The 18759-nt window shown below is 33.4% G+C and overlaps 1 protein-coding gene across 1 annotated transcript; it reads left to right on the top strand.

The window, feature by feature from the left end:
- The first annotated feature begins 12271 nt into the window (after positions 1-12271).
- Positions 12272-16593, top strand: LOC132177772 (putative RNA-dependent RNA polymerase 1). The gene is made up of 5 exons (XM_059590220.2): positions 12272-12335; positions 12447-12745; positions 13027-14870; positions 15162-15312; positions 15558-16593. Exons 2-5 carry the CDS (start codon positions 12515-12517, stop codon positions 16362-16364), a joined length of 3033 nt encoding a protein of 1010 aa, XP_059446203.2. The 5' UTR covers positions 12272-12335; positions 12447-12514; the 3' UTR covers positions 16365-16593.
- Positions 16594-18759: the final 2166 nt, after the last annotated feature.

Raw genomic sequence — 18759 nt, 5'->3', positions numbered from 1 at the left:
CGCCACTACCACAAAGCCCCTTTAAAATGTCGAGACTTGTCCACAAATCTGAGCCATTTCCCTCCCCCGCCACATCTTGCACCACCCTCTTGTGCTGATTCTTTCTGCTGCAGTTCATGTGAAAAAAAAAAAAAAAAAAAAAAAAACTGTTAACTTTTGGAGAGTTTTCATGAATAAATTTTCAGCCCATAAGCTACGGTAATTTTACAGTCTTGCACCCTCCGATTTAGTAACTATTCGACAATGGAGAGCCCTCACGTCTAGGTTTCTTCAGAATAATCCTAGCATTTCGATTTCCCCCAAATTTTATAACCTAGGTTTTGCATAAGGTGAACCTAGGGTTCATGCGATTTGGGATTTTTTTGGGGATATATCGGGACATGAAAAACAAAAAGAAGAAGGCAGGTGTCGACATTTTAAAGAGGCTTAGTGGTAGTGACATGGATTGCCGTTAAGTTTTTGAATGGTAGATTGACGAAAATACTATTTCAGTTTTTATTCATTACCCAGGTACTATTTGTGATACGAATTGAAACCAAGGGAGCAAAAGATAAAGTAGTTAAACCAAAAGGGGTTGAAAGGTATTTAACCCAAAAAAAAAAAAAAAATTCTTTACTTGAATGCTCATCTTCCCAAATGAGACATACTATATAAGCTATTGAACCGAGCCCTTATATGAGTATTTTTACAAACTTTAAATGAGCGAGTCAAGGTTTTATATAAGTAAGTATCGTTTAATAATTGAGTAAAGTTTCGTGTCCACAAACGACTCATTTAATAACTGAGTTGCATATGAGCCGAGCTTTATCGAGCTAAACCGAAGCGAGCTTACAGGTAGCTTTGTTCATTTACAACCCTAAGGTTTTCAATTTTAACAATTAGGTCCTTAGGTTTTTTTCTATATTCAAATAGCCCCCCCCCCCCTATAAATGGATTATTTTATTAATGGGAAAACTTCACTAAAGACCCCCGACCTTTCACCGGTTTTGAAATACTCCCCTGAACTTCAAAATCTCTCAATTTAGTCCCCTGAACTTTCAATTACTTTCAATTTGGACCCATCCGTCAATTTTAGCCGTTAAAAATACAAAAAAAAAGATCAAAATATCCCTAATTTTTGTTTTTTTTTTTTAAATAAAAAAAACGTTTTGGAAGTTGGAATTTTATACAAAAGTCAGTGATATAAACGTCATGTAACGTTTAAAATTTGACGGAGGGGTCCAAATTGAGAGCAATTGAAAGCTCAGGGGATTAAATTGAGAGATTTTGAAGTTTATGGGGGGTATTTCAAAATGGGTGGAAGTTCAGGGGTCTTCAGTGAAATTTTTCCTTTATTAATTAATAGTATATCATTTCAAACCAATCAATTAATATCACATGACTCCTATTTGACATCTCATATGCTAATTGTACGCGTCACATGGTACAAATACTTTAAATTACAAATATACCCTTAGTAATGTTTTTTTTTTTAAAAAGTCAAAAACAAATTATTTATTTAGGGTATATTTGTAATTCAAAGTAATTGTGCAACATGGAACATACATTTGGCACATTATCTCTCAAACGAGGGCCATGTAACGCTTCAAAAATTGAACCGATTAATTCAATCCATCTCGGAATGGTTGCTGGCATATACCTCCATACCAATTAACTAGTAGCTGACAGGAGGTCTTACCTGTTAAACAAAATAGAGTAAAAATATATGAAAAGTGGAAATATATTATTTAAGATTACTACAAACATAATTATTCATAATTATCGTCAATTACATACCAGAGCTTCTAGCAATATTCTATGGAAATAAATAACTAAAAAGACCTAATAATGCGAGTCATTCAAGGCTTTCTCACTCTATGTGCGGGCAACCTACTAAACCGTAAAAACACTAAAGTGTTTTGCAAGTGGAAGGAAAATATATATGTAAATCCATGACTTAGTAAGCAAATATTATTAGTTGATTATGTAATAAGCCTATAAGTGATAGTTTATATCTTGAGATAGTATCGTTCGTTTTCACATATATAACATGCATTGTCTCCATTATTATGCCATAAAAATGTAATTTATTTTAATGAAGTATGGGGCATAATTCTGGTAACAACCACGATGTTTTAATGTAAGGAAATCATGCTATAAGGTATATATGTATACAGTAAATATATAGCTATTCTTCATATGGTCTATTGAAGCCTTTCACCACTTCTTAGTGAGGTTAGCGCTATTCCGAGAGACTTATGTCCTGGATACAGGGGCGGAGGGAGGGGGGTCGAGAGAGGTCAAATGCCCCCCATCACCTTCCAAAAATTCTTCCTATTCCTAGTAAAAATTTTCGGATGCCCTATGCTGATATTGTATTTCCTAGAATATATGGAAAATATATTATATTTTCCATATATTCCATAATTATGCTGATATTGAAATATTCTTTATTTATGGGTTAATTGTAATCATATATTGAGATTGTAATCAAATCAAGGGGATTTGATTAGCCCACAACAGATTAGAACCTCTGCAAAAAAAAAAAAAAAAAAAAAAAAAAGTGAAAAAAAGAAAAAAAGAAAAAGGAGGAGAGTGCTGCGTCGGGCGTGGAGTAAGGAGAGAGAAAAGAAAGAAAAGAAAAGAGAGAAAAGAAAAAGTCTCGGCCAAGTGAAAAAAAAAAAAAAAAAAAAAAAAAAAAAAGGTGCTGCATGTGGCGTGGAGTAAGGAGAGAGAAAAGAAAGAAAAGAAAAGAGAGAAAAGAAAAAGTCTCGGCCAAGTGAAAAAAAAAAAAAAAAAAAAAAAAAAAAAAAAAAAAAAAAAGGTGCTGCATGTGGCGTGGGGTGAGGAGAGAGAAAAGAAAGAAAAGAAAAGGGAGAAAAGAGATGGTGTCAGCCAAGTGAAAAAAAAAAAAAAAAAAAAAAAAAAAAAAAAAAAAAGAAGCAGTCCAAGTGGACCACATTACGCGCACCACGCGCCAGTCAGATTCGGTGCACCGATCTGATAACCACCCAAGTGGGTTCATTTTCTTTTTATTTTTGGCCCAAGTCGGCCCTTTTTATTTTTGGCTCATAGTCAGCCCTGGCCCGTAGTCGGCCTCTTTTTATTTTTGGCTCATTGTCAGCCCTGGCCAGTAGTCGGCCCCTTTTTTTTTTTTTTTTTTTTGGCTCATTGTCAGCCTTGGCCCGTTATCGGCCCTTTTTATTTTTGGCTCGTTGTCAGCCCTGGCCCGTTGTCGGCCCCTTTTTTTATTTTTGGCTCCTTATCAGCCTTGGCTCGTTGTTGGCCCCTTTTGAAGTTTGGCTCCTTGTCAGCCCTGGCCCGTTGTCGGCCCCTTTTGAAGTTTGGCTCCTTGTCAGCCCTGCCCCGTTGTCGGACCTTTTTGAATCTGCATTCACCAACCACTTGCCGCCGTCACTGGCCGCCTGCCAGCCTCTATCTCCTCCAGCAGTCGCCACCATCTACGGCTTGTTCTCGGCCTCCGCCACCACCGTCATCATTGTTTCGGATTTCAAACTCAAGGTTCCAGAATATTCCACCTTGAGTTTGAGGGAGGATGTTAGAATATATGGAAAATATATTATATTTTCCATATATTCCATAATTATGCTGATATTGAAATATTCTTTATTTATGGGTTAATTGTAATTAATCATATATTGAGATTGTAATCAAATCAAGGGAATTTGATTACCAAACTTATATTTAGACATTACCCTATAAATAGGGACCTTTGTATTGTAGACAAATTAAGTTAATGAGCACAATGTAGCCCTTAGGAGTATTCTGAGTGGTGGACGTAGGTGTCTAACACCGAACCACCCGAAAGTTTTTTGTGTTTATTTTCTATATTGCTTCTACTTATATTCCCTCATATTTATTATTTCAACATTGCCCATCCTCAATTATTCATCAAGGGGCAAATCTTTTCTAAGAAGAGCTAATTTCACAACTCGTTGGCGTGATTTCTTTTTGTTTCAGTCGTCTGGAAAATTAGGTCAGAGTCCAGACCAGTGTTGAAGAAGACAAGGTTGAAGACGAACCTTTTATTTTTGTGCCAAAACACATCGTTTAGGCTAGCCTTTTTTTATACCAAAACGAGCCGTTTTACTTATGTTGAGAAATGCTCGTTTAACTGTTGAAGGCTTTAGCATAGAAAAAAGTCTGCTTTAAGGCTTTAAGCTTAACGCGACACCTGTGAGCCATTTTGACAAAAGTAGAAAAATCTGAAAGCGTCAAATAAACGACAACTTTGCTTCACAATTGGTTTTTCTTTTCTTTTTAAAAGATATAAACGACCCACACAAGAAGGCCTGCATCTTTCCACCACTTTAGACTAAAGGGAATATTTAGGATCCGTTTGATTTGCGGAATAGACCCTTGAAATAGAATGGTTATTTAAATGGAATAGTCTTTTTTTTTTTTTTTTGGTAAGTGTCTATTCTTAAGATTTGTGATTTTCATGAGAATCACTAATCTCTTACACGCAAGAATAGTTATTCCTCTCATTTTTTAGAGGAATATCCCTCCGAGGGTGGCTGTGGTCACCCCTGATGGGAATCAGGGGTGGCTAAGCCACCCCGATTCTTACCAGGGTGGCCGAGCCACCCCCAGTGCATGCTATGGCTAGCTGGCCACCCATTTGATTTTTTTATTTTTTAAAAAAATTTGAGTTTTAGAAAAATTAGAAATCAAATAGGCTTTTTAGTTATTTTAGTTCAATTCCAATTATAAAATATATATTGCTACCAAACTAAAGAATTGGAATACTTATTCCATTCCAATATTTTCTATTCCCAGTAATACTTATTCCTTTTCCCAATGGAATACTTATTCCGCAAATCAAACGAGCCCTTAGTGTTATTCTCCACTGCTAAATAGAACAACTCGCTAGAATTCTTAAGAAAATTTATCTCTAGTAAACTGATCAATTAAATTGTTGCATCTATTTTAGATTCAATCTACCGTGAGTACGACAAATCAGAATTAGAAGTTGTTCAACAGTTCAACAATTTGCGATTTGCGATTTTTTCCTACTTCAAGCTTTCAATAATTAAAATCAATTTATTCATAGTTTTTTTTTTAAAAAAAAAAAAAAAAAAAAAAAAAAAATTCAGGTATGTAATCAAACTTTTATATCGATTAAGCTTTTATATTTAGATTGCTCTTTCAAATTAATTGTTTATGAATATATAATTGTAGTTAGCTAAGATTATAGAAAACAATAATGATTTTATTAAGCTCCAATCAAATTCTAAATCAGCTCTTGTCGAGGTAGATTTAGCAAATCTACAAGTAGACCCTTACCTTTTTTTTTTTTTTTTTTTTTTTTTTTAAGAAAAAAAAAAGAAAAAAAGAAAAAGGGGGGATGATTACTATCATAGTGATTGAGACCAGATCCAAAGAGCATGAAAGAGAATATTCTAAATGAGCTCATGTCTAGTCAAGGTAGATTTAGCAAATCTGTCATTGATTATGCTAGTTGTGACAACTACTATTGAAAGAGCATTTTCATTTTTGAACAATGAATATTATAAAAAATTGTTTATGTTACTAAATGGGAGATCAAGGGATGAATTATTATTTGGTTAAGTATATTGAGAATGATATATTTAAGACTATTAGTAATAAAGAAATCATGAAACGATTTCAAAATACGATGACTCGTTGAGGACAATTGAATAAATGAACATCAAGTGTGACAAAATAGAAGGTAAGTTAAATTTATATGTTTTAAACAATAATTAAATTTTGTTTAATTTGTTTATTTATTTTGTTAGTTATATTATTTAATATTTCTAGTTTAAATTAGATATATAACCCCTCTGAACTAAAATTTTGGCTCTGCCACTACCCGAATATCATAGCATATTGGCCACTCATTAGCAGCCTGACCGAGTTCGGCTTCTTGTGCCCCACGCTGCCAATGACGTCTGTCTATAGTAACCACCACTCAAACATGGTTGAATCGATCAGAAAACACCCATTGGATCTAATGGCAAACATAAACAATAAATATATATTGACCTTATCGTCAATATATAACATATTACGTCTTTTTATTTAAGTAGCTGTAAGTGTTTATTTATCTCATCTGCTCATCCATAAATTCTGACATCTCGAACTCCCGTCATTGCGAAACATATTCTAACATTAAAAACAACACTTTTTGCGAGTCTAACTTATGTACGTAAAGTTAAACCATTATTAAAAACCCTAATTATCAATTATGGGCACTATCGAACATTCGGCCTCGATATCGAGCGTTCGACCAAAAGCCATGGAACATTCAATGGGCACTAGAATGCATGCAAAACTCTAAACTCCTAGATAACATGTATCAACCCTTAACCAAAGCTTCTAGCAACTCAATAAAAACATGTTAAACCATATCAATATGATACATCTGGGAAAACAAGAGTAAGTTCGTAACTTTTTTGGAAAATCATTGGCTTTTAGGAGAAACAAGTTATAAATTTATGATATCATACTTAAGACTTGTAAACATCATGGTAAGTAACATGAAAAACAAGTATGGTTCAAAGTTTACCTTAATGAAGATGGGTTAACACCAATTACACTTCCTTCTCTCTTTAGAATCTCTTTCTCTCACTAGGTTTTGGGTGGGTAATGTGCATGGGGGATGAATGGAGTCTCAAGGGTCATGAGGGGTGTTTTCATAGAGTGATTGGAGTGGATAAGATCGAATGATGTGGCTAATAGGTTAAATTTGCTTTTTAGGTTTCATCGAGCGTTTAGTATACTACCTTCGAATATTCAGTGTAATATTGTACTAACGGCTCTAGGTGTTACTCGAACATTCCAAAGAATCCTTGAACATTCAAGTGTAGGATTTTGTCAAATGTTCCAGGTTAACTTTGAATCTTTGACCATAGTTTAAAATTATTAGAGACTGTTCTGAGATTTTCTTTTTGGGAAAAATTGTTTAGGATACTTTTAAATTGCGAGTGTTTATTTTATAAAACTTGACTAAGTCACATTAAATAATTTTTATTTTATATTATTATTTCAAGGTATTACATTCCCTCACTCTTATAAAAATTTCTTCCTCAAAATTTTAGTTTTTAAAACAAATTCTTTTCGAAAAAATTTCAAAACGTTACCATAGTTATGCAAATTAAAATTGTCAAAACACATCGGACATTAATTATATGTTAAAAGGAATTCGTAACGTGTGCTAAAATATAATAAATAAAATTGACGTCCAAAATTGCCACCACCATAATGGAAATCAAAACAAAATGAAACAAAATAATGTTTTACAAACCAAAAGAAGACTATTGAGCACCGAATGTTACTATATAATGGCTATGAGCTTATTATATATACTCGATTCCATGGTCAAATGTGTGGGTGTTTATACGGGCCTTGGATCCAATGATTGTTTCGTAATTGGCACAGCCATGTTTGATTGGCGGGTCACTACAAGATGTACATCATTAGTAGTGTAAGCCACCTGAGGTCGGACTTAGTCGGGCTACTAGTTATGGATGGTAGTGTGCAATAGTCAGGGCACCGATATTGCATTATAGCTCCCTCGGGATAGCGTCAACCCTGCTGAGAAGGGGTAATATCTCAGGTAAACTATACTTGATAGTTCTAACCTATTAAAGCATTAGTTTTCCCATTAAAATTTATAAGCGATTGTCATTGGAATTACACATAATCTTCTTGTAAACCAAAACCATATTTTTGGGTGTAATAACAGAGGATACACCTCTTTCGTTTACAATGAATACATGTTTACTTCTACACATAAATATTAAGCTCATTTCATACTCGACTATAAGATTTACTTACAAAGTCCTAGACTTATGTAATGTTTGCGTCTTATCAGATTATCTATTTTAAGAAGGTTTTTAGTCTGGAGATTATTATGCTTTTACCAGGTTTGATTAGAATAACTATACTTCAATTGTAGCTCCAATCTATGATTGGTGATAGCATATGCATGCATAGTGACTTATTTTAAACAACTCAGATTTGTGATTTTCACCTTTCATTACAATTACTCTCAATAAGCTTGATGGGCAACATCTTCAGACACTTACTAGTTAACTGGACTTGAGGGATTACCAGTAACTCAACTAAAATGGTCAAGGTCAGTTTTGGGGGCGTTACAACTCACGTAGTCCATTCGGTGCATGTCACTACCTTGCTCTTACACCAATATATCAAGCCGAAGCATACCTGTTTCTCCTAATCTAGATAAATCGTTGAGGTTGACATGTTATGATTTAGATGAAATTCACAATTTCATTTACAAATACAAACAATAATTTTATAAGTTACAAGATCTTCTGTGTGATAATTTCATTACTCACACCATAGTCAAATATAATGCAACTTAAGAGCTTTACATGTATATAATAGGAAAATATACTGTCACACACATATACCATGTAATAATATAAATGTATATGCCATTTGTTCAATAATAGAATCAGAGAATAAACAATATTACTCGTATATAATCAAAACATTATCCGATTGGAGTTTTTAACACCAATTCACTACAAAAAATAGGATGATGACTGACGTGGCAAACAGTAACCAAATTTTGCCACGTCAGTAATTATTGACGTGTCAAAAGTGGCACATCAACAATTTTTCTTTTGACGTGTTGAAAATGACACGTCAACATTTATTGACGTGTCACATTCAACACGTCAGGATTTCCTGACGTGTCAAATTTGACACGTCAGGAAATTTAAATACAATTTAATTTTTAAAAATTTTATTTAAATAAATAAATATTTAAATATTTATATTATATATTTCTGACGTGCTGGTTTTAGCACGTCAGTATTTCTTAATTTTTTTTTATATCTTTTATATATATATATTGTCCATTTCTAACGTGCTGAATCTAGCACGTCAATATTTCTTAATTTTTTTTTTTTTTTTTTTTTTTTTTTTTTTTTTTTTTTTATATCATGTTTAGTTTTATATATATATATATATAGTCTATTTCTGACGTGCTGAAATATATATATATATATATATATATATATATATATATATATATATATTGTCCATTTCTGACGTGCTGAAATTAACACGTCAGTTTTTTTTTTTTTTGTTTTTTTTTTCAGGTTTATTTATATTATATATATAAATAATATATTATACATTTTTGACGTGTTAATTTGGCACGTCAGAAATTTTTGACGTGTTAAAACTAGCATGTCAAAAATTTCTGACGTGCTAAAACTAACACGTCAGAAAAAAAATAAAAAATAAAAAATAGCGGGACATTCAACTTAATTTTCCCTCTTCTTTCTTTCTTTTATTATTTATTCTTTCCCCTTATCTACTTTTCTTATTTAATTCCAAATCTTCTTTCTCTCTCTTAATCTCCCTCTTCTCTCTCAATCTCTCTAGACGGCTGCTAAAAGAAAAGCATATCAAGAAGAAAAAAAACAAAAGGAGAAGAGAAGATCGAAGGAGGAAAAAAAAAAAAAAAAAAAAGATGATCAGAAGAGAAGCAGAAGAAAAAAAAAATAATAAATAAATAAAGAGAAGATCAGAAGATCGAAGAAGAGAAGTAGGAAAAAAAAAAAAGAGAGAAGAGAAGATCGAAGAAGAGAAGGAGCAGCAGAGAAAAAGATTTTGTTTCCCACATGCTCTTATTTGGTTTATTTTGATTTGATTTGAGAGATTATTGATTTTTGATTTGAAGAGAAGAAGATCGAAGAAGGATAAGGTTTATTTTTTTATTTGGGTTTTTGATTTTTTGAAAAATTTTTTGGGTTTGGGTTTTTGAAAATGAAGGAAAGAAGAGAGAAAAGAGAGTGAAAATGGAGGAAAGGAGAGAGAGAGAGAGAGTAAAAATGGAGGAAGGAAGAGATCAGGGAGAGAGCTGGGAGGGGGGGGGGGGGGGGGGCGGAAGAACGTAATGTTTTAGAATTAAAAAAATATTTTTAATTTAAAAAAAAAATATAGAAAAAATTTTAAAAAAGAAAAATTATTATTTTTTAATAATTTTAAATTTCCTGACGTGTCAATTTTGGTCAGGAAATTTAAAATTATTAAAAAAAATCCAGAAAAAATTTAAAAAAAGAAAAATTATTATTTTTTAATAATTTTAAATTTCCTGACGTGTCAATTTTGACACGTCAGGTTGACACGTCAGGAAATTTAAAATTATTAAAAAATAATAATTTTTCCTTTTCTAAATTTTTTCTAGATTTTTTTTTCAATTAAAAATATTTACTGACGTGTCAAAATTTGACACGTTAGAAAATTTTTTGACGTGTCAGAAAGTGACACGTAAGAAAATTTTTCTAACGTGCCAATTTTAACACGTCAGGAATTTTCCATTCCTGACACCTATATTCTTCACGCCTGAAACACGTAAAAAATGCCCCGTCAGGAAACTTGTGCCAGCAAAAAATTGATTTTTTGTAGTGATTCCAATATGAATATGGGTAAAAATTATTTCTGTCTATAGTCATTGAAAGATGAGTTGTTAAATTGGAAGCTAAAGGAATATTGTTAAGCCCAAACATTCCAATGACAATAATAAGCAGTAAAGAAAAAATTGTTTAATAGTGGACAAAAAATAATAATACCTCTCAAATAGCCAAAATTTAATATTTTTAATGGTTTTGGGGTGGCTAAAATTGTTAAATATGCCAAAACTTTCTAAAAATTTCATACTTGGGTGCATATTGTTCAATAGTTGTGCAAAAATTTCAGTACCAATGGTTAATAAAAAGTAGGTTGAAACACAACTTTAATGTATAAAATGGTCTTATGGTTGCTAAATCTATAAGAAGTGGGATTTTCTGATTGTCTTTTGTTGTTTAATGTTGGTTTAATATGGTCGGCCTAACCGTCACTATAGGAGAGAAATCAACAATTGTTTGAGTTTAATGAAATCAACATTTCTTTTGTTTGTTTTTTTCTTTTTCATTATTATAATTTATATTTTTTAACACGTTTTTTTGCGAAAAGATTTTTAAAATTAAATTATAATATTAGTCATTGAAAAGAAACGTGAGAGATGGAAGATGAATAGTAAAGGGTTTTTTTTATTTTATTTTTTCTGAGCTGAATAGTTAAGTTAGATGGTAATGAACTCAATCTCTTAAGCCCAAATATCCTAATGACAGTAATAAGCATCGACCGAAAATTTTTTTTTTTAAAAAAAATTGTTATATTATAAACTAAAAATAATATTATTACCACTCCAGTATCTGAATTTAACATTTTAAACGGTTTTAGGGTGATTTGCATTGTCAAATAGACCGAAACTTTTCAAACATTTTGTTATTGTTTAATATTGGTTTAATTCAATCCACCCTATCATCATCTTAAAGCAGAAATCAACCCTTGCTTGAATTTAATGAAGTTTTTATACCTTTTCATGCATTTCTTTTCTTTCTTTAATTTTTCGCAAAATTATATATATACATATAATAACAAGGGCATGCTAGTTTCGTATTATTTTCTAACAAAAATAAATATCTTCGGTGGACAAATTTACATATAACGGAAACATTATAGTGACTGTGAGTGTAAATTCCGACATATAGCTTTGGGTGTGTTTTGTTTTCTACCTTCAGGTCAAAATACTCTCCAAAATATAAAAATTATTTTCTCTTTTATGTCATATCAAAAAAAAAAAAAAAAAGAAAAAAAAAAAGGAAAATGTTAAATGTATTTTTAGTGTTTTCATGGTGTTCTCTCAATTGTGATGTGACTTTTAAATTTACTAATAGATTAAAAGTTAATAATGATAATCTCAAATTCAACGATAATTTTAAAAAGCACATCATAATTAGAAGGACACTAAGAAAACACTAGAAGAACACCTAACATTTTCCAAAAGAAAGGGAGAAATGATTAATTGCCATTCAAAACACTTTAACCAGCATACCTTAAATTCGGCTATAACCTCCATATATTATAGTCCTATATTACTTACACACAAAGGGAAGAAAGCAGATGCATGTGTTTTTTCTAGTATCTTCTATGCACACAATTCATATATATATATATATATATATATATTTGCACCTCAATTGGTAAAGGGCAACTTTCCACGAGAGCAAGATTGAGCTTCAGAATGAAAAGCCATGGCCCATGTGGGCCATGTGTCCTAAAAATGTGATTCAAAACAATGCTTTCAGGTAGCCTTCATTTCCATTAACTTCTTGGTGCGCAAGCTTTAAGTTTACACTTTTTTTCTCTACTGTTAATTGCTTTGGTCATCTCAGCGTTCTTGCCAAGCAAGGAGGTTGCTCCGACTTATTTCCTAAGTTGGTCCACATCATCAGAACTCCGCATTATTTCCTAAGTTTAAGGAAGCTGCTCTTGTCTATATATAGGTTGCTCCTGACACTTGCTTCTTTCACAGCAACATCAGTTCTCTATGTGCTAATACTCTTTTCTCTCATTCCCTTCCGTTTCTTTTACTTACACTTGTGCTTTCCTTTCAGCCTAGAATCATTTCTTTTCTGTGCAGTTGATATTGTACCGATCGAAGCCAAGGTTGTTCTTACATAGCATGGATATCAAAGCGTTACACTTTGGATATCAGATTTCGAAAGAAACATTTTCTGTGCTCTGGAAACAGGAACAAGATGTTTCTGGTGAGTTTGATTTGAAAAAGAGAAAGTGGATCTTCTTTCTTTCTTATCTCTCTGAACAATACAAGCTTGAAGTCTCCTATGACAGCATTTGGAAGATTAAGCTACATCGACGACGTGGCCAAGCTTCAAAGTTTCTTCTCATTCAGGTTACTTTGTTGCCTCCACGCTTTCTCAAGTTCAAACCATCTCCTGTTGTCATGGTTGTGTTGGTTTACCAATTGATTAGATACTTGAATAAAATTTCTGCTTTCACATGATCTCATCTCAACATTGTATAACTTCATTGCTTTGAAACAATGCTTTTAAATGATATTGGGCTAGTGTCCTATATATATCTTCATTTGAATTGGTAGAAATTGCTCTGATTTATGCGACAGTGAAATTTTTTTATCAGTTTTTCTTAATAAAATCGTCTTTCTATTCCCAGCTACTTGCTGCCCCTAAGATTCATAAGAAAGATGTCTCTTGTGCTAATGGTTATCCGTGGATGCGGGAAGTCGATTTCACTCCATCGTGTGGCATTGGCCAATCTTCTGCTCTGTGTTTGGAGCTGCCACACGAGAGCCAGCTTCCAAAATTTCCACTTTATGAAGAAAATGAAGGCCAATTTGCTCTGCAGGAAGGGTCTAATTTCTCCTGCAATTCAGCTCTTGTCCCCGTTGTGAATCCACCCCCAGACTTCAACTTGCCATATAAAATCTTGTTCAAGATCAACTCCTTAGTTCAGAATGGGTGTCTTCCTGGGCAAGCAATTGATGTCAAGTTTTGTCGGTTAGTCGATCCTAAAGGAATAAAACTTGAGTATATAGAAAATGCCTTGGAAAAACTGTATCATTTAAAAGACTGCTGCTATGAGCCTATAGGGTGGCTTAAAGAGCAGTATAAAAGATACGCCACAGATAAGCGACTTCCAAGACATCCTGCTATATCTTTAGATGATGGGTTGGTGTATGTACACAGGGTTCAAATAACTCCATCTAAAGTATATTTCTGTAGTCCAGAGGTGAGTCTCTCCAATCGCATCTTACGCAAATATCCTGAAGATATTGATAATTTTCTTCGTGTTTCTTTTGTTGATGAGGACTTGGATAAACTGTACTCAACAGTTTTATCTCCTCGAGCATCTTCTGCGAATGAGGAGCGCAAGCAGACTAGCATTTATGAGAGGATATTATCCATTCTAAGAAACGGCATAGTTATTGGCGATAAGAAGTTTGAGTTCCTTGCCTCGTCAAACAGTCAATTACGCGAAAACTCTCTTTGGATGTTTGCTTCAAGAACTAGTCTTACTGCAGCAGATATCAGGGAGTGGATGGGTGATTTTCGTGAAATAAGGAATGTGGCACAATATGCTGCCAGACTTGGTCAATCTCTTAGCTCCTCTTGGGAAACTATGCATGTTGGCAAGAATGAAATTGAGATGATTGCTGATGTAATAGTTGAAAGGCGTGGAATCAAATATTGTTTCTCTGATGGCATAGGGAAGATATCTGCAGAATTGGCTCGCGAAGTGGCTACAAAATGTGGCTGCAAAAGAAATGTTCCATCTGCATTTCAGATTCGATATGGTGGGTTTAAAGGTGTAGTTGCTGTTGATCCAACATCATCGATTAAGCTGTCACTGAGAAAGAGCATGTGCAAGTACGATTCACAGAGTACAACCTTGGATGTTTTGGCATGGAGCAAGTATCAACCTTGTTTCCTTAATCACCAAATTATCACTCTTTTATCTTATCTCGGGGTTAAACATAAATTTTTCACAAAGAAGCAAAGGGAGACAATAGCTCAACTGAATGCTTTATTAACAGATCCGTTAAGCGCACAAGAGGCTCTAGAGTTTATGTTCACGGGAGAGATACCAACCCTTCTAAAGGATATGCTATCTGCGGGTTACAAGCCAGATGAAGAACCTTTTCTTTTTATGATGCTACAAGTATTACGCGCATGGACATTGATGGACTTGCGGCACAAAACAAGGATATATATTCCAAGTGGAAGATGTATGATGGGATGTCTTGATGAAACCAGGACATTGGAGTATGGTCAAATATTTGTGCAGATTTCTCATTTTAGTAAGCAGCTCGGTAGCAACTCCTCGCTCAAGTTCAGTCCCAACAGTTCAGACCCAAATAATTTTATTTTTGAGGGCGAGGTAGTTGTTGCTAAAAACCCCTGTCTACATCCAGGAGATGTGCGTGTTCTAAGGGCTGTTAACGTGCCAGCTTTGCAACACATGGTGGATTGTGTTGTTTTTCCGCAAAAGGGAAATAGGTACGACTCTGATATCCCATAATCGATACTTCTAAAGCATGAAATTCTATTAATATGTGTGCACACAACCACAAAGACACAAATATACATAGACAAACTGTGTTTACACAATCCTAGAGCAACAGAAAATTCAGCATTTATGCATACCTGACCTCCTTCCAGACATACACATAGTGGAAAGTTGCTTTCTTTGTCTTATTTGTTATCTTATCTTGGCAACACACAAAGTTGTACACAACATTCTCTAGGTATACATTGTTGATTAACTTGGTCTAATAATTGCATTATCAGGCCTCACCCAAATGAATGTTCCGGGAGTGATTTGGATGGAGATATGTACTTTGTCTGTTGGGATCCTGATCTTATTCCTCCAAAGCAAGTTAAACCAATGGATTACAGCCCAGCACCAACTAAGCTAGTCGATCATGATGTTACAATAGAGGTACGTACTACTCAATTGCATTTTTTATTTCTCAACCATTGATATCTTGAGTCCTAATATTTAAACCAAACTTTTTCATCTGTTGGACTACTCTTGAAATGTGCTTCTGCACCCATTAAATTTTTAAGTGATAGCCCTTTTTTTTGGTATTTTTTTCTAAGATATATATATCATTTCTCTTTCATATGCATTCCTTCAATGCCTTACATATATAATAAAGCATGTTACTTAATTTCGCACCACAGGAAGTTGAAGAGTATTTCCTCGATTACATGGTGAATGACAATTTAGGAATCGTTGATAATGCCCACAAAGTCTTTGCTGATAGCGAGCGTGATAGGGCAATGAGTCGCAAATGCATTGAGCTTGCAAAGCTACACTCAATTGCCGTCGACTCCCCAAAAAGTGGTGTAGCAGTCGAAATACCATATCGTCTGCGTCCCAAAAGATATCCAGATTTCATGGAAAAGCCTGATAAACCCACTTATAAATCACAATCTGTTATCGGCAAGCTTTTTCGAGAAGTGAAAGACATTGCATCATGCAGTAGTAGCCCTATAAACCCCTTCACCAGGGAAGCAGCAAGCCAGTATTATGATCCCAGCATGGAAGTAGATGGCTTTGAGGACTACATCAACGATGCTTTTGATTACAAAAGTAAATATGATTCCAAGCTGGGGAATTTGATGGACTATTATGGGATTGAAACAGAAGCTGAAATACTCAATGGCAATGTCTTGAAAAAGTCAAAATATTTCAATAAGAAGAGGGATATGGATGTGGAAGCAATTACTCATGCGGTGAAGTCCTTAATAAAGGAAGCTAGGAGCTGGTTCAACAAGGGTTTTAGTGACTCAGACTCAGACGCTGATCATATTGTATATGCAAAAGCATCAGCATGGTATCATGTTACATATCATTGCAGCTACTGGGGACGCTACAATGAGGGAATGGATAGACCTCATCTCCTTAGTTTTCCATGGTGCATAGGGGACAAGCTTATCCAGATCAAGACGAAGAACAAGTTTAGCATCACATGCCAAAAACTTTAATTATAGTCTTCGGGGCCTATTTTACATTTGGTTACTGTCATTGATATATTATATTACATGCTCCAAGCAGATATTTGGGGCCAGAATATATAAGTTGTAATAATATATATGCTCCAAGCAGACATTTGGGGCCAGAATATATAAGTTGTAATAATATATATGCTCCAAGCAGACATTTGGGGCCAGAGTGTGGTTTGTATTTTGTTATCTTATTATCTTCTACTCGATCGCTAAAGTTTGTTTTCTGAATTTTTGTGAGCATCAAAGCTATATATATATATATGGAATTTAGAGACTTTTGTGATAGTTAATCTCTTGGGGTTATAAGTTTTATTTTAGGGATACAATGTCGAATTGACACCCTTGGTATAGTTCAGATTAGGCAAAGTATTTCTATCTCTTTCTTCTGGAGATAGAAAACGACACATGAAATTATCTTCTTCTGTGCAAAAGACAATGCAAAGTATTCCTTCATAGTTGGCTTGCTCAGATAGTACTCCTGGATAGATGGGCTCTGCTGGCCCTTGTCTAACCTCATACGTACACAAACATGCATGTGCAAATTATTGTCAGTCAAGTCAGATGATGATATCGGACCAAAATAAACAAAGGGGGGAAAATTACAGTAATGTAATGATATATATATATATATATATTAAAAAAGAAAAAAGAAGGGAGATGAAACGTATAGTCTTGGAGGAAAATGCTTGGAATACGTATCACAATTCTTTAAAAACTCATGTGACGGTATAGTTAAAAAAAAAAATGAAGCACTAAAATTTGACAACTAAGTTTAATTATTTAGTGACTTATATAATAAATTTCAGGTGAACTATTACATCAATTTATAAAAAGAACATATAATAAAATATGTAACTTTAATTAGCAATATATAGTTCATTTGATAAAACTTTTTAAATGGTATTTTTTGCTTTTTGGTTGTGGTATGACATAAAAGTGAGACAAATTTTGAGTATTTTGTGCTTTGGTTTCAATAAAAAAATAATAATAATAATTGTAAAACGTATTTGGATAAAAATAAATAAAAAATAAAGGGAAAAATATTAAAAATAAAATAAAAGAAATAAATAAAACCGAAACTAACAATAATTTTTTAAAGAGCTATAGAATGTTCAAAATGTGCTAAAATAGCCCATTAAACTATCAAAGTATGTCAAAAATGCCACATTTTTTTTTTTATATTCTTATAATACCCTTATTCTTTTAAAAACTAAAATAATACCCAACCAGCAACCAACCCTCTCCTTTATATATATAATATATAGTTTAATATATTTATATTTTGTTTATTAGTAATGACACGTGTCGTCATTTTTATTGGTATTGATGTAACAATTAATAGAATTTGTCAAATTTTTTTAACAAAATTTGACTCCCGAGGACTAAATTATTTTTTTGGTATATCCTAGGAACCTCTAATTATACTTTCATACGACATGAAGCGATTTATGATTTAGCCTAACCACATGGTTTGATTTTGAATTTATTCATATTTTTTTGTATTGCAGGAGCGTTTTATAATTTAAACTAACTGCAATGACTAATTTTTTATTTTTTCAAAAACAAAAGTGTATTTATTCGCCCATTGGATTTTTTTATTTAAAAAAAAAATAGTTTAGTTTATATTTTTATTTTTATTTTTGACACATTTTAATAGTTTGATGGGCTATTTATTATCCTAATAACAAACGGAATTATTTCTTAAATTTAGAAAATATCAATTGAAACCAGTCCGTGAAACTGGGGCGGGTGCTTTAAGAAAACATGTAGCGAATGATTGGCCGTCCAAAACCTTGGTGAACAAGTTTGGACCCCACTTTCCCCTCTTTCTGTCGTTTGAGGGTCCCAAGTGGTCGGTCCCACACGAGTCTTTTCATGCTTTTGCGAAAACTCTTATTCCCGATCATATATATATATATATATATGTTTTAAGGAAGATTTAATAAACAAATGCATCACATTACTCTTCATGCGGACTAGTACAACCCAGAGTGGCAGAGTATTCTATTTCTTCCCCCCAGAATGAGGACCACTCTAGGCCAACGTGGTCACATTTCATTGGGCCTCAGTGGTGTGAAGCGTGATCACTGTTGTACCGGATTTCTGCTCCTTAATTATACACTGTACGGAGACTTTGGAAAAGCTAATAAAAGAAAAAGAAAGACTCACAAATCATAGAGCGCTTTGGATTCGTCGTTCGCATTTAATGAGCTGGAATCCAAAACGCTCGAGAACAGAGTAACTCACTCTGTTTTCAGAAATATAGGGAAAAGTCCAATAACTATAGTGACTTGTTCGCCTCACCAACCAATGAAATTTCGAAACGTGACAGCACCACGTACGTCTGAGCGTGTTTTATAACGAAAAGCAACAA

This window comes from Corylus avellana, chromosome 4 (assembly GCF_965113065.1).
Source record: "Corylus avellana chromosome 4, dhCorAvel1.hap1.2, whole genome shotgun sequence".
Classification (NCBI taxonomy): Eukaryota; Viridiplantae; Streptophyta; class Magnoliopsida; order Fagales; family Betulaceae; genus Corylus; species Corylus avellana.
The sequence above is the reverse complement of the archived record's forward strand: the minus strand, read 5'-3'. Positions and strand labels throughout refer to the sequence as shown.